The sequence below is a fragment of the Mustela putorius genome, unplaced genomic scaffold, assembly GCF_011764305.1.
Source record: "Mustela putorius furo isolate JIRA1106 unplaced genomic scaffold, ASM1176430v1.1 tig00000151_pilon_pilon_pilon, whole genome shotgun sequence".
Taxonomy (NCBI): Eukaryota; Metazoa; Chordata; class Mammalia; order Carnivora; family Mustelidae; genus Mustela; species Mustela putorius.
The window spans coordinates 4,729,681-4,748,143 of NW_025421296.1; the positions used below are offsets into that span (position 1 = coordinate 4,729,681).

General features: G+C 38.6%; 1 protein-coding gene across 1 annotated transcript; it reads left to right on the forward strand.

Annotated features, from left to right (window-relative positions):
* The first annotated feature begins 10,918 nt into the window (after positions 1-10,918).
* On the forward strand, positions 10,919-11,197 carry LOC101685870 (small nuclear ribonucleoprotein E-like). The gene has a single exon (XM_045075807.1). The coding sequence runs from the start codon at positions 10,919-10,921 to the stop codon at positions 11,195-11,197; it is 279 nt and encodes a 92-aa protein (XP_044931742.1).
* The last annotated feature ends 7,266 nt before the right edge of the window (positions 11,198-18,463 follow it).

The window sequence follows — 18,463 nt, forward strand, 5'->3', positions numbered from 1 at the left end:
TCCTGCTGCGGTGGCAGCAACCTAAAGAAGTTCTAAGTCTCTCCAGATCCGGAAAATACCCTCTGAGAAGGCGGCCTCTTTCTTTGTGAGTGTACCTCTTGAAAAGCTGTCTCACCACCTTTGGTGGCTGGCACAGCACAGTGACTGATCTTTAGTTTGAGGACTAGAGTTGTTTCCCATCTATCACTTGAATGAAGCCTGGAAAATCTAATTCTTTTCTCTCCTAGGGAGGAAGGAGGCTCTGCTCTTTGGATTAATAACAAGTTAAGGTGGCTCTTCCTCCCGCCCCTCCTGCAACATTGGCTTCCATTTTTCCTACCCCACCTGAGCCTGGTGTCCATTGGAGGATTCACTCTCTACCAGGAGATGCAAATTCCTTCTTTTTTGTTTTGTTTTGTTTTAAGATTTTATGTATTTATTTGAGAGAGAGTGAGAGAGCACAAGCAGGGGAACAGCAGAGGGAGAGGAAGAAGCAGGCTCCCCGCCGAGCAGGGGGCTTCTTGATCCCAGGACCCCAGGATCATGACAGGAGCTGAAGGCAGACGCTTAACCATCTGAGCCACTTAGGCGCCTGCCTTCTTGTTTTTATTGTCATTCTTCTTTTTTTTTTTTTTTTAGTTATTCATATTTGACATAGATATGGAGAAAGAGACAGAGAACACAAGCAGGCAGAATGGCAGGCAGAAGCAGGCTGCCTGCAGAACAGGGAGCCCTAGGCAGACATAGTTTCAATATCCTAGGATCATGACCCCAGCTGAAGGCAGCCACTTAACAGACTAGGCCACCCAGGTGCCCCTTCTTTGTCATTCTTATTCTCATGTCCCTCCTCTTTCTCCCTCCTTTTCCCTTCTCTCCTTTCTCTCTCTCCTTCTCCCATTCCTTTCCTCTCTCTCTCTCTCTCCCTCTCCCTCTCTCTCTCGCTGACTTGTGTAACTCAAGAGTACCAGTCTCTCATTTCCCAAACTCTCCATGTCTTCTTCCCTCCCACCTCCCCTCATGGATTTTCGAATCCCTGCTGTGACAGCTGATTTGCCCGATAAGGTTTGTGATCACAGGTGACTTACTTCACCATTTTTGTTATGTAGCCCTTAAACATCTCTACTCGAAACTTTGCAAACAAGCTTAAACTCAATACAGACATAGAAGATATGAAAGAACCTCTTTAGGGTTACTTGTTGGAAGATTACACACATGCGCAGTAATACAAACTACTCAGTGGCTTCAATTCAATTTACTTATCAAACTGTTGCTTAGACCTTAGACCTTCCCTGGTTTTTTCACTGGAAATAAATTCAACTTTCTTTTCAGAGCTGGGGGCACAAAGCAGATTATCAAAAATATATGTAACCAACACAAAAAGATGGACCGAAGTAAGAGAGCAGATCATTTCAGTTCAGAGACTGAGGAGGGCTGTCACATGAGAAGATCAGATTGTCCTTGTGTCTCTTTCGAGAAACTGCCAACACCATCTCTAAGGAGAGAGATCACAATTGCTTCTTTCTCCTTTGAGAAATCATTCCAAACTCACTAGCCAGGGGTGGGGGAGAGCTGCTTCAGAAGCAAATTTGATATCTCAGTTATCCTAATTTAGCCTTTTTCTTTGAATATAGAAACTTAAGCTTACTCCAGTAACATATATTAATGTCACATTTTCTGTCCTTCAGTTTTAGTTATATTTAAGCAAAAGTAAACATTTGTTTCTTTCCCAGCTGCTGTAATAAGATGAAGAATTTTTTTTCTTTGGACTCAAAGGAATATTAAAACTTTCTGTGGTTGACAATTTTGGTTGTGATCACATCACTGTCTATTAACATAGGTCTTGTCTTCATTGTCAAAATTCGAGACTGCTAAAGAAATCTGACTGTCCTAAATTATATGACTTCTGTGTGTGTGTGTGTGTGTATGAATAGAGAGAGGTCATGATATAGTGTTAAATTAGAAGTCCCTGATACCCAAATACAGAAGTTAAAATCTCTCTACATAAAATTTCATAGTTAATAGAGATGCAGGATACCAAAGGGAACCATGTCATCAGAGCTGATAGGATTTATTCATGTGTTGTGAGAGAAGACATATCTGAAAGTGATTCCTCTGCCAAGTAGGCACACGAGGGACAATATATGAGAGATATGCGCCCCCTTTGCATCTTATGAATAGTGGAAGAAGCCCCAGCAACCTGCCGAGCCTCAACTTAGTAGCTTGATCCCATGGGATTTCACCTGCCTTATTTCACACAGAAGATGCTCCCAATTGTCTCTTCCCTTTCACTTTTTTATGCTTCTAGATACTCAGAATCCCTTATTACCTTTCTTTTATGTTCCTGTCATACAAATTGAAGGCACTTACTCCATTGTACTATCTAATTTTTTTACATTTTCATCTTCTGTCAGCACGGTAAGGTGGTATAAATGTTTTCACATAATGAGGAACAATGGGAAATACATTTTTTCAGTTTTATTGATATGTAATTGGTGTATAACATTGTATTTGTTTAAGGCATATAACATAATGATTTGATATCTATATATATGATGATATAATTACCCTAATAAATTTTATGAACATCCAGCACCTCACATAGTTACATTTTTGTGTGTGTGATGAGAACTCTTAATATCTACTTTTTCAGAAACTTTCAAATATATAATATTGTTAACCATAGTCTTCACACTGTACATTACATCCCCAGAACTTACATATCTTGTAACTGGAAGTTTATACTTTTTGATCACCCATTTCCTCTTCCATACCTCTGGTAACTACCAATCTATTCGTTATTTTGAGGAGTTTGGGCTTTTTAGACTTCACATGTAAGTGAGATTATACAATCTTTGTCTTTCTCTTTGTGACTTATCTCACTTAGTTTAATACCCGCAAGGTCCATCCGTGTTGTCACAAAAGGCAAGATTTCCTTTTTTATGGCTGAATGATATTCCTCGGGGTGTGTGTGTGTGTGTGTGTGTGTGTGTACGCATATGTGCACGTGCACACGCACATACATGTAAAGATCTTCCTTATCCATCCATCAGTGTGCACTTAGGTTGCTTCCTTGTCTTGGCTGTTGTAAACAATGCTGCAGTGAACATAGGGGTGCGGATATCTCTTCAAGATAGTGATTTCTTTTCCTTCAGATACATACCCAGAGTGGAACTGCTGGCTCCTATGGTAACTCTATTTTTAATTTTTTTGAGTATTTGCCATACTTTTTTCCATACTGGCTGCACCAATTTACATTCCTGCCAACAATGTGTACACAAGGGTTCCCTTTCTCCCCATCCTCACCAACAGTTGTTATCAGATGTCTTTGATGACAGCCATTCTAAGAGGTGTGAGGTGATATCTCCTTGTGGTTCTGATTTTCATTTCTCTGGTGATGACTGATGTCATGCAACTTTTCATATACCTGTTGGTAATTTGTATATCTTCTTTAGAAAAATGTCTAGTCAGTTCCTCTGCCCATATTCAATAATAATGGGAATCCTTAAACACTGCCCATGGGAGCATAAATTATTAAAACAACTTCCAAAAAAATTAATAGAATCTAGTGAAGCTGAAAAGGATCATACCTTAAACCTCAGTAATTCCATTCCCATATATGTGCCCTAGAGAAAACTCTTCTGTATTTACATGGAGACATGAATAAGAAATTTCAAAGCAATCTTATCTCTAGTAGAAAAACAACATAAAGAACCTAAATATCCATTAAGAAGAGAATATAGCTTTTTAATTGCTATGTATTCATATATTAGGATATGATGTAAAACCGAAATTAGTGGATTACAAGTACATGTATTAGCATGGATGAATTTCACGACTATAATTTTGAACCCTCTCAAAAAAGCAAACTAGAGAAGAAAAAATGCAGTGTAACGCTATTTATGTAAAGTTTATCAGTATGCAAAACAACACGAATAATGAGAATGAGAACCAGTAATTTCAGGAAAATTATATCCTACTGGAAACAAGAGAATGTGATCAAGGAAAGGTACACAGGGGGAATCAGATATAATGGTAATGTTTTCTTTTTAAGCCAGGCTGTAAGCGCATGTAACATGAGTTTTATATTCTTTTTCTAGAAGTAATGCTACTATTTATTGAGTGGCTACTCTGTGCGGGATATGTGACAACCATTAGGTCATATATTCAAAACCATGCAAAATGGGTATGTTTCCTTAAAGGGGAAGGAAATGCCCCGAAAGATGATTAATTTACCCTTATCACACACCACGCAACAACAAAGGTGGGGCTGAAACATGCATATGCATTTTCTACCACACATCTGTTGTCTTGACCGATTTTTCTTTTTTCTTTCAATCTAAGTTTTTATGGCTGACTCTACCCATCTGTCAATGAGGGATACACACATACCCAGCCATATTCTCAGGCATATAAATAAATTCAAAGATGGACAGATGACACAAGCCAGGTCAACAAAACGGTCCTGGGGCCATTATGAAATTGTTGAAAGAGACATATGTTCATTGGGTTTGCTTAAGTAATAGAAGACAGTTAAGTTAGGTGTTATAACCTGGTTGGTGGTTAAGATGGAGTTGTGAGACTTGTAGGATATAAACTCAGACTACTGGTGCCCTCTTTGTCATTACTTGTGGAAAACCCTCTTAAGAATGAAAATAAAGAAGAGAGAGAGATTTATTTTATATATATATATTTTTTTAATAGAGTTTTTAAAATTTAATTTCTTTTCAGTGTAACAGAATTTATTGTTTATGCACCACACCCAGTGCTCCATGCAATACGTGCCCTCCATAATACCCACCACCAGGCTCCCCCAACCTCCCACTCGCTACCCCTTTAAAACCCTCAGATTGTTTTTCAGAGTCCATAGTAAGAGAGAGATTTCTAACAATATCATCTGAGACCTGAACTCTTCATTAAATGAACCATTTCTTGTGGTTTGGTTCAGCTTCAGTTGGTTTTCTGTCACAAGCAGTCAAAAATGTCTTAATAAAACCATTTTAGTATACGTTTTCATATAATTACGGTCATTTTCTTATACAGCAGTGAGTTATTATTCATTTATTTAAATGTAATTTGATTGTGTCTCCTTCTCTAAATAATAAGGTCCATGAGAACAAGAATCATGATTTATTTTGCTCACCATAGTAGTCTTAGTATTTCCTGAAACCATCAATAAGCATTCATTACATATTTGCTGAATAAATAAATAAATAAGTGAGCAAGCAAACATAGGGCTCCCATTCAAGAAGCTCAATAGCAGAGACAAGCCACACAAACTGCCTATAATAGTCTACCTAATCTTCCATTCATAGGTAGAAGCAAACAACCAAGCATCACCAGATATTTGGGAAAAACATTTCATAGAAGTACTGTTGAGGAAATCTATCAAAGTGTAGAACTTGAGAATAAAGTTTTGATAAAAGAACAAAAGCGAAGACATGGCTTATTTCAGAGAGTTCAAATGACCTAATATAACTTCTAATAACAGAAAATACATACAAGAAAGGTAGAAGATAATCAAATAAATACAAGGAGAAAACACTGCAAAACTAAAGAAAGTCTTGAAGATTTTAATCATATGGATAAATTAGGTATAAACTAGCATCACTAAGAAAAGATAGCCATTGGTAAGGGAGGGGGACAAAAGAAGTAAATAGCTGTACAAGAAAATTACAGTACCCAGTCTAACATTTTGCAAGATTTTAAACTGATTTCTGTGTAAGAAAATTGGGACAATATAAGTGCTACAAACCTTGACTATGTGAAAACTACGGTACCCCTGAAGCTGGGAAGTTGAAGGAAGACAGGAGGTGTTGGGGAAGTACAGACATGTTGACTTCCTCAGTGGGAGTCAAGAGGACATGCCTAAAGATAGTGTCTGGAGTATTCTTTAAATGTACACAGGTAATCAATGAGAATTAATACTAGCAAAAATCATAAAAATTAATGTTAGAAAGGTGGGACAATCTGAGTTAAAAATCTTGTTTTTCAGAGTATGAAGACAATGAGTATTATGTGAATTAATAAATCAGTTTCTAGAGATAAATGTAGGGCTAGTGAGGTAAGCACTGAAAAAGCTAAAAATAAAAATAATTAAAAGTGGTTAATTCAGGAGTGTCTGGGTGGCTCAGTCGGTTAAGAATCTGCCTCCAGTTCAAGTCATGATCCCCAGCGTCGTGAAATCGAGCCCCACTTCAGGCTCCCTGCTAAGTGGGGAGTCCACTTTTTTCTCTCCCACTGCCCCCCACTTGTGTGCACATGCCCTCAAGCCTTCTCTCTCAAATAAATAAAAATCTTTAAAAAACAAAACCTAAAAAAATTTTTTAAACAAGTGGTTAATTCAGGGAGAAGAACTGGAAAGACAGAGAATATAGGAAACTTACTTCTCATTGACACCCTTCTGAATAGCTTGAGGTAATTTTTTCCAATGTGTAGGAATTACTTGTAAAAGTTGTATTACTTGTATTTTTTCTTAAAACAGGAAAAAAATGACCAAAACATAAAAATTAAAAATCCATGACCACCATAGACCTTTCGAAAGATAATATAACGTTGTGTTAAGTCAGGTTTACTGTGGGATAATTTACATAAAACAAAATTCATCTTTTTGTATAAAATTTGCTGATTTTGACAAATACATGGTCATGTAGCTACCACCACAATCAAGAGTGGGAATATTTTGATCAATCTCCACAGTGGACCCTTCCCCAGCCCCAGCCCCAGCTCCTAGGAATCGATCATCTTAATTCTGTCCCTAAAGTTTTGCCTTTTTCAGAATGTCATATGAAATGAAATCTTCAGTATATAGCCTTTTGGTATTTGGGTTTTTTCCATTTAGCATAATGCTTTCGAGATCTATCCATGATATGGCATATATCATAGGTTGTTCTTTTTATTGCTGAACATCTCATGACATAGGTTGTATCTATTCTAGCTGATGGGCAGGTGGGTTGATTTTTGACAATTATTAAGAGAGCTGCTATAAATATTTGCATAGAGGTCATTTGGCGGATATACAGATAGAGGTTTTCATTTCTCTCGGGTGGGTGTATATATGAGATTGCAGAGATGTATGCTAAATTTGTGATTAACTTTCATGAATGGCCAAACTATTTTCTAAACTGATTTTACCATTCTGCATTCCCTCAATAATGTATGAGAGTTCCCGTGGTTTTACATCCTCATCAATACTTGGTCTAGTCAATCTTTTTTGTTGTTATTGTTGTTGTCAATCTTTTTAAATTCAGCCATGCTACTCAGTATAGATAGGTATCTTATTATGATTTTAACTTTTTATTTCCCATGACTAATGATGTTAAGCATCTTTTCCTGTGCTTATTTGGCAGCTTTTCTTTGCACAGTGTCATTTCCCCTCCCCCTCCCCCTCCCTCTCCCCCCTCCTCAGATCCTCCCTCCTCCCCCGCTGCTCCCTATCGCACTCTCTCAAATAAATTTTGAAAAAGGAAAAGTTTTATAACTTTCAACATACAAATCTTTCACATATTTTATCAGATAGATTTTTCCTGAAGCAATTTATGATTTTGGATGCTATGACTGGAATATAAAAATACAATTGATTTTCTATTTATAATGAAATTTTGTCCTGTAAACTTGTGAATACTCTAACTAGTTTTGGTACTTTTTTCTATAAGCTCTTTAGAATTTTCTGTATAGATATTCGTGTCATCTGCAAATAAAGAGAATTTTTCTTTTTCTTATTTTTTTTTTTTAAGATTTTGTGTACTTGACAGAGCAAAAGCAGGGGGAGAAGCAGAGGGAGCTGCAGATGAAGAGGGAGAAGCAAGCTGTCAACACAGCAGGGAGTCTAACATGGGGCATGATCCCAGGACCTTGGGATCATGACCTGAGCCAAAAACAGACGCTTAACCAACTGAGTCACCCAGGTGCCCCAGAATTTTGCCTTTTCTTTTTCAGCCTAGAAGGCTTCTATATGTTGTTTTTGAATTACTGCATCAGTTAAGAGTCAAGCACAATCTTGAAAACAAGGGATGAGAGCAGGTAGACTCACCTTGCTCCCAATTTTAGTGTGAAAGTTTTTAGTCTTCTACCATTATCTATATTTGATAAAGTTTATCTTAGATATCTTTTCAGGAAGTAAACAAAGTTCTAAGTTTGAAAACAGTTTTTATTAATCAGTGTGTGTTGGATTTTGTCCAGTGCTTTTTATGTATGTTTTGAGAGTATTATGTGATTTTCCTCCATATGGCAATTTATATTAATCAACTACTGAATGTTATCAAATCTTACATTGTTTAGATCAACCTCACTAGTTCAAGACCTATATAATATTTATTTATTTATTTATTTATTTATTTATGATGGCCTCATACATAAATCAGGAAATAGTCCCTCCTTCCCAATTTGCTGACAGGAGCTTGAGTAGGGTTGGTATGTTTTCTGTGTGTGTGTTTTACTGTAAACGTTGACAGAATTCACCAGTAAAATCATAAGACTTAGTTTTTCTGTGTGTGAATGCTTTTAAATTATGAATCAAATTTATTTTATAAATATGGGTCCTTTCATGTATTTGTAAAATAAATTAGATTCATAATTTAAAGCATTTTTTCTTAATTCATTTTTCATATTTTTTCCTTCAAATAAGCTACCCCTACCACCCACATTTTCAAATTTATGAGCATTAAGACATTAATGTATCTTTCTTACCTACTGAATATCTGTAAAATCTGTTGTGATAACTCCTCTTTTTTTCTGGTTTGGGTTATTTTGGCATCATCTCTTTATTTCTTGATTAGTTTAGCTAGATGTTTATTAATTTTATTTATTTTATGAACAACCATCTCTCAGGTTCTTTGATTTTCTCAACTGTTGTTATCTATTTCATTAATTTTTATTCTTCCTGTTATTATTTCCTTCCTTTTTTTTTACTCTACATTTATTTGTTTCTTTTTCTACTTTCTTAAGGTGGAAGTTCAGATAATTCACTTTAAAGTTATCTTCTTTTTTAATATAAACATTTCAAACTATAGATTTTCCTCTAAAGCACTCTTCCAGTTGCATTCCATAAATTTTAATAGATTTTATTTTCCATAGCATCAGTTCAAAGTGTTTTCTAACTTTCTTTTACATGTTATCTTTGGCCCACAGTTCATTAGAAGAATAATATTTATTTTCTAAATACTTGGAGATTTTTTTCCAGACTTTTTTTAGCTATATGATTTCAATCCCTCCAAATTTGTTGGGATATTGGGTTGTTGTTTTTTTTAATATTTTATTTGTTTATTTGAGAGAGACAGAGAGAGATCTCAACTAGACAGAGAGGCAGGCAGGGAGAGAGGGAGAAGCAGGGTCCCCACTGAGCAGGGAGCCTGATGCGGGGCTCGATACCAGGACCCTGAGATCATGACCTGAGGCTTAACCCACCAAGCCACCCAGGCACCGCATTAATGCTTACTCTTGATGTGCCCTGAGAAAACTTAATAACAAGCCTCCAAAAATCAAGCTAAACTCTAAGTAACATCTTCAACGTGTTAAAACAAAATTCAACTATTTTTTTAAAGAAGACAACAAAATCCAGGAACTCAACCACTCAAGATTACAATGCCAATTGAAATCATGCCAGATATGCCAAGTAGCAGGAAAATGCAACCTATAACCAAAATACAAGTCAGTCAGTAAAAACAGTGCCCCAAGATGGCAGTGATAATATAATTAGCATGTAAGGACATATTCAGTTACTGATGCTGCCTGCCTAGGCTGTGTAGGCCTGATCAGCCACATCGTTTCACTGAATCTTATCTCAGTATGGACTTTTCCAAAGAATGTTCATATGAGATACAAGAATGTCCTATCTGGCTTCACCAAAGGCTTTCCAGAGCCCACAGCCTCATAGAGATATGTCTTTGATATACCCAGTCAGTTATCACTCAGGTACCCAGATAGTTATGCTGCTGTTCATGGCTCAAGAGTCAATAAAAATAAAACACACCTGGCCCGTAAGAGTATTGTCTATAGCAACAAAGGGTGCCTTCAAGTTAGGCCATTGTGCTGACCTGACCTTATCACATTCAGTGCTCCAAAATCGTCTTTGGTCTAGCCAGTTGCTGCCACCCCCCAGTAGGACCATTAGCTTTTCATTTGTCTCAACCCTCAGAAAACCAACTGCTCTTTGCCAAAGGCTCAAATCAGCATTATTGTCAGTACTGGTACCTCTACTGCAAGGACATCCTGGGGTCCATGAGCCCCAAGAGTAGGGCTGCTGAAACAGCCTATTATTCTGCTTCTTTTTCTGCTGCTGCTCAAATCTCCAGCTAAATTTAGCATATTTTCATGTTGTCTTATCTATTGGGATGAACAAAATGCCTAATCAAGGCAACATTGTCTCCAACCCAAATAGTCAAATAAGGAACTGGACTCCATTTTGGTAGTGGGGGCCAGAGGGTAGATAACCTTTTCTTTACTGTCTCAGAAGTCACAATTTGAGCCTCATAGCACATTGCTCCCAAGAATTTGGCTGTTTTCTGTGTTTTATCAAAATTAACTCCTGTGCTCTCGTGTGAGTTAGTATATGCTCTAAGGTCATTGCCACCTGTTCTTTATGGGGTCTGTGGTTTGCTAACTCTAAGAAGGCCTCCAACAAACCCTGCCTCCTGGCATTCATGCCTTTGTATGATCCAGCTTTTCAGTAACTTGCTCCTAAATCAATAGAATACCTCAGGATTGAGGGGTTGCCATTTTGTAATTAAATTATGTAAACTTATGTGATGTCCATCTTTCTAGCATCAATACGGAGAATACATTTTCCATGAAAACAACAACAGCAGTGCTTAACAGTGATTTCAGCAACCCAATCCAGATGACTACAGTTCTCTTCCACATTTCACTCCTTTTTTCAAATCTGGTCAATTGAATATGTGGCTCTCACTACTCCAAAGAACCTGGTAAAAGGTTAGCTTCCACCATGGCATACACTGGCCAGGGCCAAAAAGTACAGAACGTGATGGTACAGCTCATCAACCTCATCTTCAGATACTTACAAAATAAATCTCAGATTCAGGTGTGGCTTTACGAGCAAATGAACATGCAAATAGAGGGCTGTATCACTGGTTTTGGTGAGTACATGAACCTTGTATTAGATGATGCAGAAGAGGTTCATTCTAAAACAATGTCAAGAAAACAACTGGGTCGGATCATGCCAGAAGGAGATAATATTATCCGGCTCCAAATTGTCTCCAACTAGAAATGATCAATGAAGTGAGAAGTTCTTGAGAAGGCCATGTAGTTTGTTTGTTTTTAGATGTCCTTTGTTGGAAGTGTAGTTCTAAAACATTTGTTCATATTGTTTTGATTACCTTTATGTTATTACCAGAGGACAGTAAATGCTGCGGGATTGTTTCCATTAAAAAAAACCAAAAAGCTTGATAAGATAATCATGTGAACAATGGTAGCCAAAAAAAACCTTAAAAGTTTGCGCCCCCAACCCTTCCAACCCATGCCATTGTACCCTCAATGGAGTGTAAGATCTTTAGTTCTTTCTAGGGTCAGAGAGTTTCTTCTAGGTCCAGTTCCTTTTTGGTCCCACCTTAATCTGTCTTTTCCTTACAGGCTGTAAATCTGGACATAAGAATGTAAGGTTAGAAAGCTCCCTGATATAGATTAACAGGGGTTTCCCAAGAAGAGATGGATGGAGTGAGCACTGGAGAAATCTGGTTTATAATCAACTGGGGACGGTGGGATCCAAGAGGCAGCATTCCACCCAGTTAAAACAGAAAGTGCCTCTTTAGAACTAGATTCCTCTATGGTGATCAACCTCCAGCTACCAGAGGACATCTCTGGTAGTGCTCACTCAATCCATCTCTTCTTTGGGAAACTCCTGTTAATCTATATCAAAATGGCCTTGTTGCTGGGTTCCTTTGAAGGGGTATCGTTTTTATTCCCATTCTTCGTTTTGTTTCAGACTGCGGAGACATCGCTTATTTCGGGGGGACAGGAAGGTATCTATTCTGGGCAATCATTACAGTCTCCTGCACAGGGCCTCCAGGTACCAACAACAAAATTCATAGAGTTCCCCACTTTGAAGGTCAGATTTTAAGAACTCCTCAGTCATTTTCTGGGTATGGAACTCATTTTGGGGCTTGCCATTTTTTCCATTGTTCTAAGCAGTTTGAAGAAGCTACACCCTCACGCTTTGGATAGCTTATTCCATGGTATTGCTTGCAACTTTTTATCATGCTGGAAAAATTCTCCATGGGTTGGCGATGTTATAACCATTGAAACAGAAATCCAAAGACTTTCTATAGAGCATGATTCTGTCCCAAGTGAATAGCTTACATAATGGCTCGAGGCATTGGGTTACATGTGAGACAGCCTAGGTGCTGCCAGTCACCCTCTAACAACAGAACACTTGCTGTTTTCTCATCAACTTGACACACCTGCCAAGTCTCTAAGAGTCTCTGCTGGAAATGTCTCCTTTAGATTCTGCTCAAAAATTCAATAATTTCTTCTCCAGTTCATCTCTATCTATGGATACTTTTTCATATATAGCTGAAAGAAAACCACTGATAGCATGGCAATCCCTTAGCCAAACTGTGTTAAAAGTATGACTCTGTGATTTACCAGCTGTGTGATATTGGGAAAAGATCTCCTCTAGTTTGAATTTCCTCACCTTGGTAATAGGGATATCGATGCCGTCCTTGCAAAGTTGCTGGGCGGCTATAGAGCACAAATCTCTGGCCGTAGATCCGTCAGATATATTTGCTACTTTCCATTCTATCAACTTTCTGCCAAGCTTTTGGTTATGGGTAACACAGGTCATCTTTTCTCCAACCTTCAATGACAATTTCTACTCCATCCTTCCAGGCCTCACTTATAGTCTCCTTGAGTCCCTCCTAGCTTCTACCCACCCCAAAGCCAAAGCCAACCCCATATGTTGCAAATTTTGTGATAGCTCTCTCATGAGGTTATAATCAGAAGGGGATGAGACTGAATCTTTTGAAGCTTCCCTCAGACATTGGCATGGACCCATCTTTCTCTTCATGTAGTGTCATGTGGTCTCTCCAATAGGGCAGCCAGATTTTTTATATGGCCAATCAGGGCTCCCAAAAATGTAAAACCAGAAGCTTCTAGACCTTGTTAAGGCTTACACCCACTTAGGTAAGTGTCTCTTAACCGTGTCTTTTGTTGGTTAAGTAGTCACAGGGTAGGGAAGATCTTTAGGAGACATAAAGTCTACCTCCCAATCAGAGGCATGATAAAGAAACTGTGGCCATTTGTTATGACTTTAATAACTTATTTAGGATTGTTGGAGACATATTTTAAGAAGTATTTCCTCCCAGGTATACATATAACTTGGCATACTGACTTGGTGGTAAAGGTTCTAGCTGTGGTCATCTGTGATAATCATCTAACTTCTTTGTTCAGCTCTAGACTCTTGGTAGAACCATGCATTTCATTAAGAACAGCTTTTGCTACTGCTATTTGATGAGGACATATTTTTCATTGACTCATTTCCTGGGATTACAATCTTAGCTATCAAGAAGAATAGATCTTTAATTTATTCTTGGTTGGGGGAGGGGGAGGTTTAAAGCAGAGATTAAAAACAGAAGACCAAAAAAAAAGAAAGAAAGAAAGAAAGAAAAGAAAGTTCTAAACAAATAAATATAAAAGAATAAAAATATTAGGAAAGTTTAAAATAGATACATATCTAATGTTGAAATAGGGGTGGAATTTCAAAACACGGAAGCAGTGGAAGTAGTCACAAAGGAAAAAATTAAAACACTTCATCAAATTAAAAAGGAAAAAAGAGGACAAACTAACACATCTCTCGCTGCTGATAAAAAAACAAAGTGTCAAAAGAGACGGAAAGTTAAAACCAAGAACACTTCCAGCTTTTGTTGTTGGAAGGAGACAGGCTGCACTGAATTTTTATAGGGTTTATTTCTGACTTGCATTTTGCTCACCTGGATGTATCACCTTCTCACATTAATGCAGTACCAACTTCCAGAAGCACCTTCTAAACAAGTGAACTCTGCCAGTAGCATTTATATCTTTATGGAACAATCAAGTTGATCAGGTTTTTGCCATATCTACATGCTTCTCAAGAAGCAGAAGAAAATGTTTGATTATACCTCATTAAACAAAATGACATAAAATTAGGTGCCTGGGAATATTATCACAGTTGGGCACAAATCATGGATTAATTCATTCATTCAAAATTTTGTGTTGCCAAGACTGCTACGGGACAAGTACTGCTTATGATTTCAGAATAAAATACAAGAGAAAGCAATATGGGAGAAGAGACTTTAAAAAGGGGGAGCTCATAAGAGCGAGGAACACTGTTAAAATTATAAACCACCCACTATCTCTGATGCAGGCTATTGATGTCCTCAGGCACAGATAAAAACTCATCCCATCAGCAGTATAGAAACTACCTATGCAGTTGGTTTGAGAGTGCCAAGACTTCACTGTGAATTTTCTGTAACTGTGTTTGTCCTAATATGGTGCGTTGGGGTCATCATTAGACTTACCTTCTAGGGTAGTCATTAGAGGACCACTGGAAACATGTCAGCCTTTGGTATGAAGTCATAATCAAGACTTTTCATCCAAACTGCTAGCTGAGAGTACAGCTTGAAGTGAATGAGACATAATTCAGGTACAATTTGATACAAAGGTCTAGAGAATGATGTCATACCACAGAAGAAAAACCTAGTGTATAACGCATTACTGCATTTCTTCAACAAAGTATCAGGCTATAAGAATAGGGAAAACAACCTTCATCCTCAGAAAAAACACCTGTTGGGACAGCTGGGTGGCTCAGTTGGTTAAGCCGCTGCCTTTGGCTCAGGTCATCCCAGGGTTCAGGGGTCGAGTCCCACATCAGGCTCCTTGCTCAGTGGGGAGCCTGCTTCTCTCTCTGCCTCTGCCTGCCATTCTGCCTGCTTGTGCTCTTTCTCTCTCTCTCTCTGACAAATAAATAAATAAATAAAATCTTAAAAACAAAAAACACCTATTACCTCTTGTCGACCATCTCCATCTCCCTGTCGTCATGCTCTTGCATAAGTTTACCTGCCCCGATAACTATCTTGCAATATGGTGTCAATGTTCCCAGTCTTCCAGTGAAGAAACTCAGGCTAAAGGAGGTTCAATATCTTGCCCAATATAACATCATTTTGTCCCAGATATGCCTGACATTAAAGTTCTACCCCATAAAGCAGTCCCAAGGAGAGAAGAGGACTACTGGAACACTGTCTAAAATCAGACCAAGGAGTTACAAAAGGTTTCAGGGTAACACTGATGCTGGGATTCGATCTTGGAAGATAATAGATTTATTTATTTAAATATAAATTATTTTATTAATTATAAGCTCTAAGCTCTGTATATCTAAAGATGTAAGACAAAGAGCAAGATCTCTCCTCTTTCTGCCCTCATACCCAGCAAGTCCAGCACCATAGTTCAGAATTAGCCATTGTTATGAATGTCTTGCATGTATTTCTGGAACTTTATCTATAAAATCCCTCAAACAATTGCTTTACATTTAAATTATGTGTAAAAATTCTATGTAAGTCTTCTATTTCAATTATGTGTTCGATTTTAAAATTCATGGTACAGATCACTCAAATCATATGAGACATGAGTTTTTTAATTTAAAATACACCAACGTCTCTCCACATAAGCATTTGAGGCTGTAGACTGCTTCGTTGTAAGGAATTCCACAGTTTATTTTTGAGACAAATGGACTTGTTTCCATTTCTTAATTATTTGCTATCACAAATAATACTACAAGGAGCATCCCTACATCCCCACATATTTCATGCCCAAAGGGAGAAAATCCTAGAAGAAGAATTCAAAGATTATGGGCTTGGAGTGGGGGGGTACACTGAGGCTGAGGATCCACTTAGGAGGCACCAGGACAGTCGGTCGTGTCGGAAAGCCAAAGCATCAAAAGCAGAAGTAGATCATAAACACAGATGTGACCTAAAGAAGATTGTGAGAAAGCCTGAAGCAAACTTTTTGCCCACCCATTTCATCCCCATCCACCACATACTACACACATGCGTGAACGCACAAAGCGACCCTAGTCCCAGGTGTAAAGGTCCTCCATTCTAATGAGAGTTTTTCATACAGTGCTGTAAATTTTAACCCTTCCACGTCTCCTATGCCATCCCATATAACTGAAGCCAGGCAGAGCGATAGGGATCATACAAGCAATCCCTGGAAAGACTTTTGAAACCCAACAGAGGTCCCAGGAAATCAGACAAAATCACCGTGTGGGACAACGACCTTCAGATCAGCTGACCTTGACGACCCAGATTCATAGTAAGCAGACTCGTTTCTAAAACTGCCACCATAAAATCATCATTATTTTATAGCTCAACCACTTTTATAGAAATTCTAGGGATGGTAAAGGAATTGAAAGAGGGGGCGAGCGATAGAAATAAAAAAGCTTCATTTTTTTGCAATCCCCCAAACTGCATATACATCCTTCGATATGATAAAAGTTTTCTTGCATATTTCTATTGAGATGAGAAAGCCTTAAGTCAAAATATTATAGTTTAAAGAAAAACAAAAAAACCTCAACCAGGGCAATGGGAAAGTGTAATCAAACCTCAATAGCTCCCTCTGCTGTCATTTTGGATAATTCCAAAAATATTCTTATCTTTGTTTTATTTTGTAATTATTCACTTTGGAACCCCTTTAAACTGGGTAGGCTCAGAGTCAGTCGATAAAATCCTTACCACTTTGTCTACAGTTGAAACCATCCCTCCTGGGCCACTAATAATGATCATTGCATGACCCAACCTCTTCTAAATGGTAGAGGGGTTAGTCTCACCGAAAGAAGTGTTTACATTTCTGAAGTGAAAAGCGATATATATGCTTCCATAACACGGAAACATCCATCTCTAAAAATCAGACTAATTTTTAACAATGTAATGTTTAATGTTTCACTTGGGGGGGGCAATTTTTGGTCAAGTGGAAGCTAAAGAGGCTTTGAAGAAGATCTACAGCTGGATGCAAAGAAGGAAAGAGACAGTAACCGAATTAGGAGAAGAACAGGATCTTCCACTTGTGGGCAGCCAGGACCACAGGAGGGAAGAGAAAAAGCCTGAGAAGTCGCGGGCTTCAAGATGCCATGTACTGGGCCTCTCCATTTCATTCTCCAACAAATCTGTGTGAGAATATTTCTCCTTTTACAAGTAAGAAAATGAACAGCTGAATTTAATTGTTTGGTCAGTCAACTAAGTGAACTATGTGAAAGGTTTGGGCCCAGATTTAGAAGTGTTTGGCTTTGAAGTGGGAATGAGAAACTCTGGGCTTGAAGTCCTAGTGGTCTCACTCTCTGGGATCTTAGAAAAATCAGAGCCTTCCAGCCCGTTTTTTTTTTTTTTTTTTTTTAAAGATTTTATTTATTTATTTGACAGACAGAGATCACAAGTAGACGGAGAGGCAGGCAGAGAGAGAGAGAGAGAGAGAGGGAAGCAGGCTCCCTGCTGAGCAGAGAGCCCGATGCGGGACTTGATCCCAGGACCCCGAGATCATGACCTGAGCCGAAGGCAGCGGCCTAACCCACTGAGCCACCCAGGCGCCCCCCGTTCCTTCATCTGTAAACTGGGATTGAATCATCTCCCAGGTCCCTTCCCGCAGTCTGAATGATCTCAGATAAATCACTGGATTCCCACCCCTTATCTGACCCAGAGAAAACCCAGTTTAAATTAGAATTGAAGGGACGCCTGGGTGGCTCAGTTGGTGGGACGACTGCTTTCAGCTCAGGTCATGATCCCGGAGTCCCGCATCGGGCTCCCAGCTCCATGGGGAGTCTGCTTCTCTCTCTGACCTTCTCCTTGTTAATGCTCTCTCTCTCTCAAGTAAATAAATAAAATCTTTTAAATAAATAAATAAATAAATTAGAATTAGAAGGAAAGAGGGGAGGAAGGGAGGGAGGAGGCAGGGAGGAAAGGAGGCAGTTCTCCAAAGCAGTTAGAGAGATTACTGAAGGGCAGTGGGGATACTAGCAAGCAGTCAGCTTGCTCCTTGATAAGGAAAATGAATGTCACATAGCGTTTTTCCAAGCAGTAATTAACAGCACCAACTTTCTCCTACTCTGTGCATCCCCAGATCAGAGGCTGACTTCCCGGTTCCCAGGCAATGAAGGCCACCAGGACAGCAGTGATGGCGACTTGGCGCCTTCCTCAATCTAAGAAGCTGTGAATGACTCATAGGCCAATAGCTCGTGAGCACTTTCTGTGCTGGGCAGGGTTTAGGGCTCTAAAGAAGACTAAGTCCCTTAACCTTGTGAATGTCACGCTTTACAGAACAAAGACCATACACAGAAAAGTTTAGATAAGTTCTAGGAAGAAAATGGGAGGTAAGACAATAGTATAACAGAGTAACTACTTCTGATATGGCGATGCGGGACTTACTATCTGAAAGTTCTTGCAGCAGAGAAGAGAGCAAATACCCAATACAGGCAGGGAACAGAAGGACTTGAAGGTAGCAATGCATCTTGGGT